This window comes from Odontesthes bonariensis, chromosome 12, assembly GCF_027942865.1.
Source record: "Odontesthes bonariensis isolate fOdoBon6 chromosome 12, fOdoBon6.hap1, whole genome shotgun sequence".
In the NCBI taxonomy this organism is placed as follows: domain Eukaryota; kingdom Metazoa; phylum Chordata; class Actinopteri; order Atheriniformes; family Atherinopsidae; genus Odontesthes; species Odontesthes bonariensis.
Window position 1 is genome coordinate 34,932,759 of NC_134517.1, and position 17,939 is coordinate 34,950,697.

At 43.5% G+C, this 17,939-nt stretch overlaps 2 protein-coding genes across 7 annotated transcripts in view; one reads left to right on the forward strand and one right to left on the reverse strand.

The window, feature by feature from the left end:
• The window catches only part of ankrd44 (ankyrin repeat domain 44), a 57,174-nt gene extending 43,660 nt beyond the window's left edge, over positions 1 to 13,514 (forward strand). For 2 of the 3 annotated variants that reach the window (XM_075480227.1, XM_075480228.1), the window contains exons 18-28: positions 4 to 205; positions 1,889 to 1,976; positions 2,062 to 2,179; positions 2,256 to 2,478; positions 3,630 to 3,717; positions 3,799 to 3,882; positions 3,962 to 4,107; positions 4,187 to 4,269; positions 4,501 to 4,583; positions 5,832 to 5,923; positions 8,121 to 13,514. In XM_075480227.1, coding sequence (XP_075336342.1) covers positions 4 to 205; positions 1,889 to 1,976; positions 2,062 to 2,179; positions 2,256 to 2,478; positions 3,630 to 3,717; positions 3,799 to 3,882; positions 3,962 to 4,107; positions 4,187 to 4,269; positions 4,501 to 4,583; positions 5,832 to 5,923; positions 8,121 to 8,380 — 1,467 coding nt within the window. In that variant the 3' untranslated portion in view covers positions 8,381 to 13,514. The remainder of the gene's footprint in view (positions 1 to 3; positions 206 to 1,888; positions 1,977 to 2,061; positions 2,180 to 2,255; positions 2,479 to 3,629; positions 3,718 to 3,798; positions 3,883 to 3,961; positions 4,108 to 4,186; positions 4,270 to 4,500; positions 4,584 to 5,831; positions 5,924 to 8,120) is intronic. The other variant, XM_075480229.1, reaches the window with a different exon arrangement.
• A 1,634-nt stretch (positions 13,515 to 15,148) lies between these two features.
• The window catches only part of pikfyve (phosphoinositide kinase, FYVE finger containing), a 58,185-nt gene continuing 55,394 nt past the window's right edge, over positions 15,149 to 17,939 (reverse strand). For all 4 annotated transcript variants that reach the window (XM_075480233.1, XM_075480232.1, XM_075480231.1 and 1 more), the window contains 3 exons: positions 17,003 to 17,264; positions 15,662 to 15,736; positions 15,149 to 15,517 (listed from right to left, as the gene is read on the reverse strand). In XM_075480233.1, coding sequence (XP_075336348.1) covers positions 15,402 to 15,517; positions 15,662 to 15,736; positions 17,003 to 17,264 — 453 coding nt within the window. In that variant the 3' untranslated portion in view covers positions 15,149 to 15,401. The remainder of the gene's footprint in view (positions 15,518 to 15,661; positions 15,737 to 17,002; positions 17,265 to 17,939) is intronic.

Consider the following 17,939-nt stretch of genomic DNA (forward strand, 5'->3'; position numbering starts at 1 on the left):
CAGGCGTACCACGGCCACGCTCAGGCTCTGGAGGTGCTGCTGCAGAGGGAGCGGGAGGTGGACCAGAGGGACGAGGCAGGCAGGACCGCGCTGGCCCTGGCCGCCCTGCGGGGCCACACCGACTGCGTCCACACCCTCCTGAGCCAGGGGGCGTCGCCACACTCCACCGACGAGCAGCACGGGCGCACTCCTGTACACCTGGCAGGTAGGATGTAGCTTTACGTCTGATGGTGTTCATGCTCTTAAAGGGACAGTTCGCCTCTTTTGACATGAAGCTGTGTAACATCCCATATCAGCAGCATCATTTCTGAACATCTTCTTACCCCCTGCTGCGTCCTGTGAGCAGAGTTCCAGCCTCGTTTTGGTGCTGATGAAGGTAGTCCGGCTAGTTGGCTGGGGTTTAAAAAATAAAGCGTTTTGCTTCTCAAAACAATATGCGTTCAACAGAGTAATACATTTGCATCACAAAATGGTTCTCCAGGAAAAAGTCAGACCTCACAATCGCTTGGTCCTATTTTCTCTCCCTTCATATCACTGCTCGGTCTGCACTTCGGTCTACACAGCAGGCAGTGATACGAAGGGAGAGAAAATAGTGCCAAGCGATTGTGAGGTCTGACTTTTTCCTGGAGAACGATTTTGTGATGCAAATGTATTACTCTTTTTCTTTTTTAAACATATATTTATTGGTTTTTCATGTTAATATAACGACTTCCAACAATTTAAACATCCAAAACATATGGCAGTAAAGAAAATAATAATTAAATGATTAAAAAAGATACAATAAACTGCAGTAATTAGTAAATAAACACATATAAATAAAAATAATGATAATAAATAAAAAAAAGTATTCAAAATGTAGGTTACAGCTTGCACTCCCAACAACAAATTAAATAATTTTCATTATCTCATTCTCCCTCCCTCAACAGCTCCAGAAATATCATAAAATTCAGAAGCCCTCTTTCTAACTATATAGGTCAGTTTCTCAAGAGCCAAACTTGATGTATGTATTACTCTGTTGAACGCATATTGTTTTGAGAAGCAAAACGCTTTATTTTTTAAACCCCAGCCAACTAGCCGGACTACCTTCATCAACACCAAAACGAGGCTGGAACTCTGCTCACAGGACGCAGCAGGGGGTAAGAAGATGTTCAGAAATGATGTTGCTGATATGGGATGTCATACAGCTTCATGGCAAAAGAGGCGAACTATCCCTTTAAAATGATGGAATTATTCTGCTGTAGAAACATTAACGACTGGAGTTGGTTCCTCGGTTCCTTTTCTGGTGGAAAAGCAGCAACGATTTCAGGAGCTTAGAGTAAAAAAAAACATTTTTAAAGGCACCAAATAATAGCTGGAACAATTAATTTCAGATGAGAACAAAACAAATATGTAAGTGCAGCTGGAAAACTGTGCTCCACATGTTCTGCAGAACGTTTCCAAGCTAGCTGGCACCTTAACCTTCCTCTAAATGTGGCTATTTATCTATTTTTATGGTATCTGACGAATTTTCATTATTTTCAGAGAGAGACTCCTTTTGATGTCCTAAACTTTCACACAAAAGTATTTCCAGCTTGTAAACGATGCTATTAACATTCACTCATAGTGCTGAATAGGATTGAGGTACGGAGGCATTTATTTATTTTTATGTATTTATTTATTTTTATTTATTAATTTGTTTTATTTTTTATTATATATTTGTTATTTTCTTCATGTCAAAAGAGGCAAAAGAGGCGAACTGTCCCTTTAAGGCCTGGGTGTAGCTGATACCAGGCGCTACGACCCAACAGAAAAGCCTAAAAGTCGAGCAGGTGCTGGTGGAAAAGGGCCGTTACGCTGTTTTTAATGCACTGCTGCAGATTCTGAACAAACACTCTGCGTCTCTCTGCAGTGATGAACGGTCACACGACGTGCGTGCGCCTCCTGCTGGACGAATCGGACGGCGCGGACCTCGTGGATGGCGCCGACTCTCTGGGACAGTGAGTGATGCTTCTCCAGACTTCCTGTTTGCTGCCAGAGATCCGCTTCTTTCTGTCAAAGTCCTAAACGCGTGCTGGTCTGCAGGACGCCTCTGATGCTGGCGGTGGCGGGGGGGCACGTGGACGCCGTGTCGCTGCTGTTGGAGCGGGAGGCCAGCGTTAACCTGGCGGATAACCACGGCCTCACCGCGCTGCACCTCGGGGTGAGGACCTGCAGCCAGATGAAATGTTAGCTGAAGCCGGTAACGGGCCGATCTGATCTGAGTGTCTGTGTGGCAGCTGCTGTGTGGTCAGGAGGAGTGCATCCAGTGTCTGCTGGAGCAGGAGGCCTCGGTTCTGCTGGGCGACTCGCAGGGTCGCACCGCCATCCACCTGGCTGCAGCCAGAGGCCACGCCTCCTGGCTGAGCGAGCTGCTGAGCATCGCCTGCTCTGAGCCGCCGTCGCTGCCCCCGCTGAGGGACCACAGCGGGTACACGCCGCTGCACTGGGCCTGTTATTACGGTCGGTAACAACACGCCATGATTCTCCTTTATATTCGTTACAAAACATGTGAACATAGTGTCGAGCACGGAGGTGGAGGGCTGATGATCTGGGCTCGTTCTGCAGCCACAGGACCCACAAAGTTCCACCATGAACTCCTCTGGATACCAAAGTGTTCTAGAGTCAGATGTGAGGCTGACAGCTAAAGCTGGGGTTGTTTTTACCTCAATTTAACACCTGATGAGGAGCAGATCATTAGATTTATCTAGGGCTGGGCAACGACTAAAATGTTTAATTTAACTAATCACATGATTTCCCTGATTAATCACGATTAATCGCATTTGTACGCAGAATCCAAAATGAATCCAAAAGTAGCGTATAGCCTTTAGCATTTAGCTTTATTTTAAATGTGCTGCCATATGAATGAAAGTGCCATAACATTTGTTGTGCAAACACACTTTTAACATCAGCATCTTTCTGTAGTTTTTATGTAGAAGCCTCGCTCCACTGTCTGTTTCCTTGAATGACTTGCTGCTATCAGTTGTGTGTTTTGCCTTTAAGTGATATTTTAGACTGGAACTACTACGCTGAGAAGACAATTCAACTTGGCAGAGTTTACAGATGACTTTGGTTCTGTCGACTCCGCCGTCTGGAAGAACTTTAAAATGAAAATGGCCGAGTAAAAGTTCCGTACCCTTCTCCATGTTTGGTGGATCCGCTGATTACTTTCTTTTCCTGTTCCGCAGCAGACAGCAACAGACTTTTACAAAATAAAAGCCTGTGAGCAACACTTTTACAAAATAAAAGCCTGTAAAAAGGGTGGTCCGTGGCGTAGTGGGTTGAGCAGGCGCCCCATGTACAGAGGCTACAGTCCTCGCTGCAGCCGGCCCCGGTTTGAGTCCCGCATCGGACGGCCCTGTGCTGCATGTTGTTCCCCCTCTCTCTGCCCCCTGCTTCCTGCCTCTCTGAACTTTCCTATCCATTAAAGGCACAAAAGCCCCCAAAAAAACAAACAACAAAAAAAACATGCGTTAATCCGCGATAATAACGAGTTAGCTCGCCCGAGTCCTGATACTTAAAACTTGTATTCCTGAGTCTTCCTGATGTCTCTCGCCTATAAAACTTTAAAGCGACCCTGAGCAGTTAAGAACACCTAAGTTGTGTGTCTGCAGGTCATGAGGGGTGCGTGGAGGTCCTGCTGGAACAGAAAGGCTGCCGCTGCATCGATGGGAACCCGTTCACCCCTCTGCACTGCGCTGTGTGAGTCTCTGCTCCTTCTTTCCCTTCACGTTCATCAGCAGAAATCAGTCAGTGAACCTCAGTTTGTTGTTCAACCGTCAGGGTGAACGACCACGAGCCGTGTGCGTCGCTGCTCCTGGAGGCGATGGGATCGGACATCGCTGGCTGCAAAGACGCTAAAGACAGGTGAGACGTTGGCGGCGGCGTGGAGGTGCAGCCCCGGCGGTCCCAGCGGCCCCTTCTCATTTCTTCCTCTCTCCTGCAGAACTCCTCTTCACGCCGCGGCGTTTGCGGGTCACGTCGACTGCATCCAGCTGCTCCTTTCCCACGATGCACCTGTAGACACTGTAGACCAGTCCGGTCGCACTGCACTGATGATGGCGGCGGAAAAGGGACGGGCCGCGGCTCTCGGTACGGACCTCTTTTATCCGTTTGTCTTTGCTTACTGAAGGCTTCTGTCATGCATTTAAACGTGTGTGTTGTGCTGCAGAGGTGTTGTTGAGCAGCACGAGCGCCAACCTCAGTCTGACGGACAAAGACGGCAACACGGCTCTGCATCTGGCCTGCAGTAATGTGAGTGTCCACAAGAGGGCGACACCCTCCATCTTCATGTTTAATCTACAGTTCTGTGTCCGGAGCCAACGTTCTTTAAATCCAGCGCTTTCTTTATTTCTGTTTGACCACGTTTCAGTGAATTTCTGCAGCTGTTTCCTGTTTTTCTGTTCATATATAAAGACATGAGGGCCGGATCGCCCAGTTTTAGTTCAGTTTTATGCATTTTTCCTGATGATGTTCCTGTTTTAGGGAAAAGAAGACTGTGTGTTGCTGATTCTGGAGAAACTGTCCGACACTTCGCTCATAAATGCCACAAATGCAGCGCTGCAAACGTGAGTATCTAAAACTGAAGCTCAGTAAACAAATCATCCTCGTAGAGAACGTTTTATTCTGTAGTTTATTTATTCGGTTTAGAATAACTTAAGCTGTGTTCGAAACCGCATACTACATACTACATACTGCATACTCATCGATCAGACAGTATGCAGAGCGTTTACCCACAATGCATTTCGCTCCTGCCCGAGCCGAAATCAGCCGGCCTGAAGCTGATTTCTCTTAAGCTCTAAACTCTGTAAACTTTAGCAACATTTGAAACATTTTCAGGTGAGAAAGTAGTCGTTTAGATCCCCAACGTGTTGAAAACCTGACAAAATACCGGCTGTTTACAATTTTGTTCCCACGAATTCGGCGCTACTAAAGCTAGCCGCAGTGAGCAACGCACTTCTGGTTATTTTCACAAAATAAAATACCCGTTGCCTTTTATCACAGGGAAAGCCATTACCATACAATTGGTGCTTTTGTTTTGAAAACAGGAAGTGAACCTACCCTCGTTGTAGCTAGCTTGAAACTGCCGTTTTGACAGGAAATGACGATCGGCGACGTCACGTTACGTTGCATCTTGGGTAGTTTGAGTATGAGTAGTAACCTCATGATGCATACCCAACATTTCAGAGAATCTAGTATGCATCCGGGACTCAAACTCGCATACTAACTCAGAAAGTTAGTAGGAGTAGTAGGAGAAGTATGCGATTTCAAACACAGCCTTAGAAAGTCCTGCTTTTATTTATGTGTTAAACCATCAGAAATAAATAAAAAACTAGCCTTTTTTGCTCTGAAAGCCACTCTTCTCATGATAAAGTCGTCTTTTCACTTGTGCCAGTTTCCCACAGGCCTCTCAGTAAACAGATCAATAGATATATTGATCGAGCTGAACTAAAGAGAAGTCTGTTTTAGACTAATCCATCATGTCACAGCACCCATTTCATCTGGGTTTTTCGAACATGATTGTTACGGCTTTAAGGAAGAGGTCACGACTACGAGAGGCTGAAATTAGATTCTTCTTATAGATGTCGAGATGTTCGTTGAGCCCGTTACGGTGGTTTAAACGTCTGTTTTAGATCCTTTTCTGTGCTTTTTGTCCGAGGTTTTTTTTATATGTTTTGATATAAAATAATGTTTCTGCTGGGGTCTCCGCAGCAGAATGAACTGATAACTGTTCAGAGAAATGCTGGAATATAATTTATTTGGGCGGTTGGGATCCACTGAAACCACATCCGCCTCAAACTGTCTGTCTCCGTCAGTCCTCTCCACCTGGCGGCTCGCAGCGGCCTGAAGAAGGCGGTCCAGGAGCTTCTGTCCCGAGGAGCCAACGTCCAAACGGTGGATGAGAACGGTAGGACGGCCCTGCTGCTCCACGCCGCACGCCATGACCGCCGGTCTGCATGAAAGTTCCTGTTTGTTGCAGCATGAACTGCTCGTGTGTGCTGCTGGTTAATGTCTTTAAAAGGGGTTCCCGCCGGCCCCCCACTTTTTAAAACTCAAAACTCTCACATTTCGAAGGCTGTCGGATCTTTTCGAAGCCGTAACGGAGCTTTGAAAACACCTTACTGTCACGAATTGATCAAAATGAAACTAAAAATGTTGCAAACTTTAACATTTCAGCACATTTTAGCTGCTTTTCTGGTAAAAATGTTGATGAATAATAAGCATTTATAATGGAATTAATCAGTCGTCATGACGATGTGACATCACAGATGGGCTAGATGTCAGTTTCACACTGAATACACGAATATATGAAGTTCTTATCAAGTTCCTCAAAATATTGAACAAGTGAGCAACAAGTTGTTTTGTCTGAACAATAAAATAGTGTAAAAATGCCCTTAAAAGGTTCAACGTTGAACACTTTTGGTTATAAAACCGAGGAAACATTTGTTTTGTTCTTAAATAGATGCAACAAAACTCAAACGTTATAAAGCACGTTACTAATTTATTAATATATAAATACTTATTCTTCACGGCTGCAAATAAACGGCTGAAAGAATAAGAATCAGTACCTCTTTATTGGTGGCTTTAGATTTGCCTGATTTAATAACATAAAACCTGAATATAAAACTGATTTTTTTCATCTAAAAATCTAGAAAAACACACTTACTTATTTCCAAGATGCTGATTGGTGAATATATGATAACACACGAAACAGTAACACATCAAACTATCATGTTGTTTTAATTCTTTTTCACAGTTTGAGCTCCAACGGGAACTTTTAGTTATTATAATCTTTGTATATCGCTGATTTAACACATTTATCTGCAGTCAGACATGAAAAACTTAATCAAATCTGCTTTAATAGACATTACTTTTGTTGATTTAGATCAAATTTACTTAAAGTTTGCAGTAAATTTAGAGGAAACGTAGCTGTTTGTGACGTCAAATAATTATAAAAACACAAATTACGAGTCGTTTCTCCTCTCATTAACCACAAAATTTTATTCCAGTCACAATTTAGAGCCAGAGCGGCATTTTTTAAGCAACATTTAACGGTGTAGGTTCTGCTTGTAGTAGCTGTAGTTCAGTAGAAGAAGTAGCGAGGCCTGGTGTAGGTTCTGCTTGTAGTAGCTGTAGTTCAGTAGAAGAAGTAGTGAGGGCCGGTGTAGGTTCTGCTTGTAATAGCTGTAGTTCAGTAGAAGAAGTAGCGAGGGCCGGTGTAGGTTTCTGCTTGTAGTAGCTGTAGTTCAGTAGAAGAAGTAGCGAGGGCCGGTGTAGGTTTCTGCTTGTAGTAGCTGTAGTTCAGTAGAAGAAGTAGCGAGGGCCGGTGTAGGTTTCTGCTTGTAATAGCTGTAGTTCAGTAGAAGAAGTAGCGAGGGCCGGTGTAGGTTTCTGCTTGTAATAGCTGTAGTTCAGTAGAAGAAGTAGCGAGGGCTGGTGTAGGTTCTGCTTGTAATAGCTGTAGTTCAGTAGAAGAAGTAGCGAGGGCTGGTGTAGGTTTCTGCTTGTAATAGCTGTCATTCAGTAGAAGAAGTAGCGAGGGCCGGTGTAGGTTCTGTTTGTAGTAGCTGTAGTTCAGTAGAAGAAGTAGCGAGGGCCGGTGTAGGTTCTGTTTGAAGTAGCTGTAGTTCAGTAGAAGAAGTAGCGAGGGCTGGTGTAGGTTTCTGCTTGTAATAGCTGTAGTTCAGTAGAAGAAGTAGTGAGGGCCGGTGTAGGTTCTGTTTGTAGTAGCTGTAGTTCAGTAGAAGAAGTAGCGAGGGCCGGTGTAGGTTCTCTTTGTAGTAGCTGTAGTTCAGTAGAAGAAGTAGCCAGGGCTGGTGTAGGTTCTGTTTGTAGTAGCTGTAGTTCAGTAGAAGAAGTAGTTGTCCGAACAGGAAAAAGGTTGATGTGTGTTGCAGTTTTGTGTTTCCTCTCTGATTGATGTTCGTGGTCGTCCCCGTTCTCAGTGTTTCCCTCCTTTCAGTTCGAAGTCTGTCAGCTGGCTGAAAACTAACGGAATTGCTGCTCCGTCTTTGTCCTCTGCTTTGCCTTCCCTGCTGTCTCCACGTCCACGTCTCGCTGTCCTCCCCCTCTTCCTCCCCCTCTGTTCTGTCTCTCTGCCTCAGGTCTCACCCCTGCTCTGGCTTGTGCTCCTAGCAGAGAGGTAGCTGACTGTCTGGCTCTCATTCTGGCTACCATGATGCCTTTCTGCTCCCCTTGCAGCTCCGGGGCTCCCTCCCCAGGCTCCCTGCTGAGGCAGCTGCCCCACCAGGGGGGTAAAGGCCCGGGCACCGGCCCTCGGGGGCCTCGCAGCCCCAGGAACCCCTCGGGACCCTCCAGCGAAGGAACAACTGAGAACGACTCGGAGGACTCAGAAACCTTTTGACCCTCTCCGAACAGACTCTCTAGCTTCTTACCTCGAACTTTTCCACTGAACTTGTTACCACCTCCTCCCCCAGCAACAGTGCTCCTCTGCCCCCCCGAGGAAGCAGGCGGCGGCGCCGATATTTGCAGTTATGGAGCTCCAAAGGGTTCACTTTTAAATAACTAGGCTGTTTATGATAAGAAATCGCAGCATTTGTGCAATAAAAACTCAGAAAATGTTATTTCATCATAATTTCCGTGAATCCATTAAACCTGTGATGCATTTTAAAAATGTCTTCCAACACCTGAGCACTAATATGTAGTCAGCCCTGAAACCTCTCAGGAAAAACTGGTATTTCTCAGCCTCTGAACACATCAAATGAAAACCATTTGTTTAATCTGTTCAGAGTGCGTCATCAGAAGCTTTTAATGTATTTCATTCATGTTGTTTAACACGAAAACAGTCCAAAACTCCATGTGTTCACTTCACTGTCGTGTGTCACGGATGAAAACGGCGAATTCAGATGAAAAAGAAGAAAATTATCTGATTATTTAGATAAAAAGCGTCCCAATTTATGCGTTTAAAAAGGCACTTTTTACGAATTTTTAAATGACCAAAATGTTCCGATTTCAGAAAGCTGTTGAATCAGAGCACAGTTCTGTCAGGAAAAATGCTTAAAAGAGCAAAATGTTTAAACTATTTAAACTATTTAAAGTGACGAGAGGCAATAAAACGTTTTTTTTCTTTAAATCGCAGCGATTTAAAAAAAAAATGTAACCGGAGGAGAAACGAGGTTAATCAGTTGATTATTGCATCTGTAAAATCTCATTAAAAAAACAACGATAATCACACAAAATCCAAATTAATGATGAAATAACACTTGATGACTTCTTGGTAATATCTTCAGTTATTTAATTTACATGAAAGCCTGTCGTGTGCCAGCTGCTAAAATGAGATAAAACTTCGTGGAAATCCGTTTTCTCAGTTTTTGAACTACCGGTTCGTAATTTATGATTAGACTGAATGCTGGTTATAAATCCAATTATTAAGCTCCAAGCATGGATTACTTGAACAAGGATCGCAGTTAACACACTGAGAGAACAGACTGCCGCAGCATCTATCTGTATTTTGATGTTTTTGATGAGTTAATTATTGAACCCTTTGGGCTCCACGTCCTCACGGGGCCTCCTCAGACTTCCCTGGACCGGTGATGGCGGCTGATCGACTCTTCCCACAAAGATTACGGCTCTGACCTGCATGCTTTTGTTTATTTACACCACAGTTCGTTACTTCTACTCACGGGTGCTTAAATCCAAACCGACCTCGGTACTTTATGTCCGCACAGAGACGCAAGTTTTCTTTAAAAAAAAAAAAAAAAAAAGCCATTTTTAACTGTTTGTAAAGTACAAATTAGACTATTAAGAAAGCTGAGTGTAATTTTAAACTTTTTATGATTTTTTTTTTTTGGGCTCGTTGTTGTACCAAATATTTGATTTTCACGCGTAAATAATGAAACAGGTTCGAAGGCTCACACGAACAGGTACATTTTTAGTTGCTGTAACAGCTAAAGCACAAGTTTGGAGTGGTCTGAGGAACTGTGGTGGGAATGTGAATTGTACAGCCTCAATGAGATGTTTAGTAGTTCAGAAATGGACCAGGGAAGAGGACACGACACAACGGGTACATCTCAATTCTCCCAACACGTTAATCTCCCAGATGCTACGTTAGCCGACTATGTCACCTGCTACATTAGCTTGAATTAGTTAATGGCTGTGTTCGAAACCGCATACTCATCGATCAGACAGTATACAGAGCGTTTACCCACAATGCATTTCGCTCCTGCCCGAGCTGAAATCAGCCGGCCTGAAGCTGATTTCCCTTAAGCTCTAAACTCTGTAAACGTTAGCAACATTTGAAACATTTTCAGGCAAGAAAGTAGTCGTTTAGATCCCCAACGTGTTGAAAACCTGACAAAATACCGGCTGTTTACAATTTTGTTCCCACGAATTCGGCGCTACTAAAGCTAGCCGCAGTGAGCAACGCACTTCCGGTTATTTTCACAAAATAAAATACCCGTTGCCTTTTATCATAGGGAAAGCCATTACCATACAATTGGTGCTTTTGTTTTGAAAACAGGAAGTGAAGCTACCCTCGTTGTAGCTAGCTTGAAACTGCCGTTTTGACAGGAAATGACGATCGGTGACGTCACGTTACGTTACATCTTGGGTAGTTTGAGTATGAGTAGTAACCTCATGATGCATACCCAACATTTCAGAGAATCTAGTATGCATCTGGGAACTTAAAAAAAGTTAAAGTTAGTATGAGTAGTGGGAGTAGTAGGAGAAGTAGGCGGTTTCGAACACAGCCAATGTTATGCTACATTTCTTTGAGCTGGTTAATAAGTCGCATGTTAGCTTACTCACTAACTGACAAGGCTAGCTGTCAACAATAAAAAAAGGATAAAAGTGCATTATGCTGTATTTTGTGCTTAAAAGCACAATAATGCTCATGAAAAGAGGTTGGACATTATTGGGTTCAGGACTACTTTAATGTGACTCAACCTACTAGACATGACATTTAGCTGGATATTACTACAGCTACCAGCCTTTTTTATGCCTAGGGCAGCCATATTGGTTCCTGAGATCAAGGCTGGAGATCTTCCTCCAACTTTGGGGGACATTACACACGTTTTTCCGACTTGGAACTCGTAAATTCTGACTTTCAAGTTAAAATACAACACACCATCAGGCTAAACAAGAAAAATGAACTTCTCAAAGTCAAAGACGGATCCCTAACAGCAACATTAGTAGGATTTCATTTCATAAAATCTCGAATTAGAACTGTTAGCCTCCACATTAGCCTTGACAAGATCACGTTAACTGCTGCGTATGCCTGTATAACATAACATTTGGCTGCATGTTAGCCTGAAGATGGCATCATTAATCTCTGTGTAAGTTAACAAGCCTTGACAAGATGCTATTGGCTGCTGTGTTAGGTCCAACAATAGCCTAACAAGATAATGTTAGCCATTGCTTCAGCCCAAACGAGAAACCATTAGCTGTTGCATTAGCCTAAGCAAATCAACAGTTGCCACAATGTTAAAGAGTGAAAGTTAACTTGAGAAAGGGAAGGCAAGTCTATCTGTTAAATAAAAAAGATGACATTAGCTGCTACATTAGCCTAAGCAAGATACTTTTAACTACTGCCTTGACCCAAACCACTTAATGTGAGCAGCTATGTTAGCTTAAATAATATTGGCAGTTGCATTAGCCAAAACAAGACCGTAGTAGCCAATGTGGATCACAAGCTAATGTTAGCCATATTAAACGGGATGAAGTTAGTTGCTACATTAGCCTTAAAAGATAAGCTTCTGTTTTAGCTTTAAATAATGGTTCACATACATTATCCTGTTTGACCCACCGTACACTTCTCAACTCTGCCGCTGGCTTGAAAAAGAAAACATTAGCTGCTATGCTAATCCAAAAAAAAGCTAATGCTAGTCTTGAAAGCTTGCTAACAAAGCTGAACCTCTTTTCATGTCCAATCAGAATAAAACAAGGAGACTGGTCAGTTTTACAGCAGATTTATGGAATTACTTCTTTGCTTTTCCCTTTTTGCACAAATACTTAAACCAACTGGACGAATATCCAGGTGATGGGAGGAACTGGCATGTACCCGTTGGGCAGATGTGAGTGAAAGACGAGTTTATGTCTAAGATTTATGCATTTTATCTTAAGGCCTTAAATGGCCTCCTGCACTGTTTCCACTCCATGTCTATCCTGTACGAACTCACGTATTTTGCAATCCAGGGTAGCCAATAAGAGTTTTACTGTATTGTTCACATCTTTCCCAAAAAAGACCAAATTTATCTTGTGATGAAAAGCTCTTCTAGCTCAGTTCTTTGTGCTATTTATTATCTCTGACATGATGGTACAAATACTGCCAGCACTTAATTGTAAAGTAACACAGGGCCTTGACCGACGTCCCCCCCCCCCCCCTCCGTTTGTCTACCTACCAGCGATGTGCCATCGTCTCAAACGTGTCCAGTGCCTTGATGTTGATTCATTTGGTTTCTTTTATGACCTTTTCCGTACAAGAAGATTCTGATATTCTGAATTTAAAAGGATTAGTTCACCTGAAAAGAAGCAGACTTGCAGGTTTGTCCACATTTTTTGATGAATTAGACTTAAACTGAAGGATTACTGCCTTTTGTTTAGCGCCCTGCTGGGTGAACTGAAGACAATTTGAGCTTTTTAACCTTTTCTGCTGTTTTTATTAATTGTTTAAAAGGAGAATATATAAAAAAAATATATCATAAAAAGATTATTAAAGCAATCCTGGGCTTCTTTTCTTTTGTGGCTCCATTCTAATCAGTCAGACTTAAATTGCGGAGCACCAAAAGTGCTTTTCTGGTGACTCCAAAAAAATATTCCAATTGATAAAAATCTAAACAGATTTAAGCCACAAACGATACCAAACTCACCTAAATGGGACCAACACTGCCAGCTTTGACTTGTACCATCAGAAATTCCAAATTATTTTGCAATAGTGTGAACTTTTCCTTTGATATGTTGAGCCTGACATGAGATGTTAATGTGTTGGAGAGAAGTTTGGAGTCTTCTCTGCTACAAGGCTGGAGATTTCCCTTTTTACTTAATTAACCATCAACTGTTTTCCAGAAGCAGCAACATGTTGAACGTCCTCAAGGTGCTGTCGCCCCAAATTAAAGCACAAATCAGTCAACAAATTGATGATAATTAAAGAACCGGAACATCTCCAGCCTTGTTTAAGTTGTATGTTTGTATGTGAGTGTGTTAGCTTAGGTACTGATATGAAAATAACTGCTTTGTTCGGAACGTTGATGTAAAAATGTCCATCTGATGATTTATATTAGAGATTGGAGTCAAACTGTCTGATCAGCCAACAGTCAACAAGCACAGTGTTGTGCCTCTGCGACTGTCTGCCAGTATTATTATTTTTTATTCTTCTTCTTCTACAAGAAAATGAGCTTCAGCAGCCCTGACAATCGCCATCTTCATATGTGTGATGATTTTCATACCAGTTCCTGATGCAGTACGACATGCAGAGGGCCATTTGTCAGATACCCTTCGTTTTATAGAAGCTGTACAATAAAATTAAAAAAAAGCTGTTTGGATTTGCTGCTTTTCAGTAGATGTTGGCCTCCTCTTTCGTTGTTTTAGGAGAAAAAGGAAAAACTTTATAACCGATGAAAGAACTGTGGACGGATTACGGAGCGTGTTGGACTCCTCCAGGGCTTCGTCACCCAGGAGGGCGTCTGGTTTGGGAACCTCAGGGTTACAGCTCTGCTTCTTTGAGACCTTCAGTTCACAGCCGGGATGAAAGTCAGCTCTGAGGCCGCGGTTCTTAATCCTCCGGGTCGGGGATGAGTCTCTGGCTGTGTTCGAAACCACATACTTCTCCTACTAACTTTTTGAGATAGTAAGCGAGAAGTTCCCGGATGCATACTAGATTCTCTGAAATGTTGGGTATGCATCATGAGGTTACTACTCATACTCAAACTACCCAAGATGCAACGTAACGTGACGTCGCCGATCGTCATTTCCTGTCAAAACGGCAGTTTCAAGCTAGCAACAACGAGGGTAGGTTCACTTCCTGTTTTCAAAACAAAAGCACCAATTGTATGGTAATGGCTTTCCCTATGATAAAAGGCAACGGGTATTTTATTTTGTGAAAATAACCGGAAGTGCGTTGCTCACTGCGGCTAGCTGTAGTAGCGCCGAATTCGTGGGAACAAAATTGTAAACAGCCGGTATTTTGTCAGGTTTTCAACACGTTGGGGATCTAAACGACTACTTTCTCACCTGAAAATGTTTCAAATGTTGCTAAAGTTTACAGAGTTTAGAGCTTAAGAGAAATCAGCTTCAGGCCGGCTGATTTCGGCTCGGGCAGGAGCCAAATGCATTGTGGGTAAACACTCTGCATACTGTCTGATCGATGAGTATGCAGTATGCGGTTTGCGGTTTCGAACACAGTCTCTGCCTCAGGGGGAGCAGTTTCAGTATCTCTGGATCTGGTTCTCGGTGATGATGAGCTGGAGTCGGAGATGGAAAGACGGATCGGGGCTCCGTCACCATCCAGGGGGAGGAGCTCCAACATCCGGAGGGAGGAGCCCCATCGTCCGGAGGGAGCTGGGAGTAGAGCCGCTGCTCCTCCACATAGAAAGGAGTCAGCTGAGGTGGTTCCTCTGGTTAGGATGCCTCCTGGGAGGAGGCCTCGGGTCAGAACCAGAACTCTCTGGAGGTATTATATAAGCCATCTGACCTGAGAACGCCTTGGGATCCTCCAGGAGGAGCTGGAGGGGGATGTCTGTAACCCTGTAGGACCTTTTCTCTTCACGACCCGACCCCGGATAAGCGACAAATGATGGATATATGGATAAAAAAAACTGGAACTTTAAAGAATTAAGCAACATGATAAATCAAAGGTTAAAAATAAACAAGTTTGCGTAAAGATTTCCAATTAATCGCTCAACATGGAGCCAATTTACTGCCGGCTACATAGTTTGCTGTTGTTTTAGAGTTTGAGTGAAGAAGAAGAAGAAATGGGGCACATCGTCACTTAAAATAGAGTCGGATATAAACCCATACTCCTCCCATTCTTGTACACTTGGACAATAGTCTAATTAAATGTTCTAACTGAGCTGTAATACCTTGAATTATCGGGTGTGTTGGTCCAAACTAGAGGAACTGGACTCGTACGTTTTTAACCCGTCTAACAGCTTTTTTTCAGTAAATGTCCTCAAACGGCTTTTAGTTAATAATATTTTAATAGTTACATAATCTCTGTACATATACAAACTTTAAATTACACAAAGCAGCTTGTTTACCAAACTAAAACCATGAATGTTTCAGTGCTTCCACTCACTAAATGGCACCAAAAAGAAGGTGAGACTCTCTCTGAAGCGGTACATGAACCTGGAATCCCTGCTGCTGTGGAATGATACTGTGCTGTTCTCTGGCAGGAATTAGTCCGGGCCGCTCAGACATTTACGCCGTCCGCCTCAGCAGTTGGTTCCCAGCCCGGTCCAGTGGTCTGGGACCATCAGGAAGTATTTGTCCATGGCCTCGCAGAAACGAGCTCTGTACAGCTCTGGAGAAACCACGGTGGGCATCTTCCCTGCAGAGGAAACACAACAAAACGTCCAGAACACTTTAAGGTTGGAAACTGAGCAACGTTACAAAATGGGATCCGTCTCCCCGGCCTACGAGGGAAACCAGCAGCAACTTCTTCAGCTCGTCCTGAAACTACGGTCACATTTACCTTGACCTCCCAGGATTCCAGTAGATTTCACGACCATTTCCAGTTTCTTGTCCCACGTAAACGTCCTGATGTAATCTGCAGAAGAACGATCAAAACAAACCCAACGTGAAGCAGATGAAGGCTGCAGCAAACCATTATTAAGCTAATTGATACATCATTCATAGTTTTTACATATAGCTACAATCAGAACCAAAAAAAAAATATTTATCTCCAAACATCCCTCCTCCTGATGCTGATAACAGCTTTCATAAACTGTATTTTAATGCAGCTGAAATCCTAATAAAGCTTCTTATTTCCTGTTTTATTGTCTGTTATCAGACAACACAGTGACACAGTGAGAATAACAGCAGTTAACTCGACACCTTAACCAGCAGCCTTGATGTGACTCAGAATATTAGTTCACATTAACAGCCTCCAGGCTGAAGCTGCTCTGATGGACATTAAGGAAAATATGATGGCGTGCTCGTGCTAGCAGGTAGTTCTGGTGACATTTCAACAGAAATTAGCCACTATTTGTCCAACAAGATAAACACAAGTTGCCTCAGCATCCTTCTGTTCTCTGCTAGCATCCTTCTGTTCTCTGCTAGCTTCCTTCTGTTCTCTGCTAGCTTCCTTCTGTTCTCTGCTAGCTTCCTTCTGTTCTCTGCTAGCTTCCTTCTGTTCTCTGCTAGCATCCTTCTGTTCTCGGCTAGCATCCTTCCGTTCTCGGCTAGCTTCCTTCCGTTCTCGGCTAGCTTCTTTCTGTTCTCTGCTAGCTTCCTTCCGTTCTCTGCTAGCTTCCTTCCGTTCTCGGCTAGCTTCCTTCCGTTCTCGGCTAGCTTCCTTCCGCTCTCCGCTAGCTTCCTTCCGTTCTCCGCAAGCGTCCTTCCGTTCTCTGCTAGCTTCCTTCTGTTCTCTGCTAGCTTCCTTCTCAGCTAACAGGCTGACTGATTTCCATTAAAATGCTAACGTGAAGTGTTTGTTTCGCTCAGTAGTAAGATTCAATATGTGAACTGGCTGCTTTCTGCTGAGATGCTGTAGCATTGACGTTTGTGCTATCGTGCTAAGCTAACTGGCTTTTACAATGGACACACTGCAGTATTTTCTCTTTTCTTTTTTTTGAAATGCTCCCAAACTTTAGAAATGTTTTCGCTCTTTTTCTCTGATTTTGTGCGACAGTAACAGCGGAACATGTTGGTGGAAGTTAAACAAGCAAATGATTGAAATCACAGAGTTTTCCGAGTTACACCAGACATGGTGTCTCTGATGTTACAGACACAACATGTTTGATAAAACGAGCTGTGGAGCTCAGTAATTACTCCAGGAATGGTGTCGGCCCTGCTCCCACCCCCCCCTCCTCACCTATGATCCCGACCACCAGCTGGTCGGTGGCGTCGTCCCGCCCCACCAGCAGGGAGTAGTCGATGATGAGGTGGCTGGACAGGAAGTAGGAGTCGCTGTGAATGGCGGCCCGCAGGATAGCTTTGCAGTGGGAGCGGATGTAGAGCGGGTTGTCGTGGATCAGCTTGAGCAGGTTCTCGTCCAGCAGAACCACCTCGCAGCTCTCCTTCCCCGAATCCGTCTTCACGTTGCGGTTCCTCAGCGAACCCTTCAGGTCGAACACCTGCAGCAGGAAGTTTAGTCGAGTCATTTTCAGAGATGGGGACTCGAGTCGCTGTTTTGATGACTTGTGACTTGACAAAAAATAAAAGACTTGAGACTCGACTCGGAAGTTAAAGACTCGGCACTTGACATGACTTGAGTGTTAAGCATCGAGCATAACTTCGAACTTTGTTCGTCATTTGAAGATCCATTCTGACCAGAAAGTGCTTGTAAAATTAGCTAATATTATCCTGTTAGCCTAGTCGGTAGTTAGCTAACGTTAGCGTGATATGATACGGGGTGGACAGGTTGGACACATTGGCCAATGATGTTTACTGACAGTTACTTATATCTTTGTGTTTTCACTTTATTAAGATCAGATTCTGCAGGTAAAATTGCAATAATAAGGTGACTTGACTTTGACTTGGGACTTACTTGAGACCTGAAAGCTAAGACTTGGGACTTACTTGAGACCTGAAAGCTAAGACTTGGTACTTACTTGAGACTTGAAAGCTAAGACTTGGGACTTACTTGACACTTGAAAGCTAAGACTTGAGACTTACTTGACACTTGAAAGCTAAGACTTGGGACTTACTTGACACTTGAAAGCTAAGACTTACTTGACACTTGAAAGCTAAGACTTGAGACTTACTTGACACTTGAAAGCTAAGACTTGGGACTTACTTGACACTTGAAA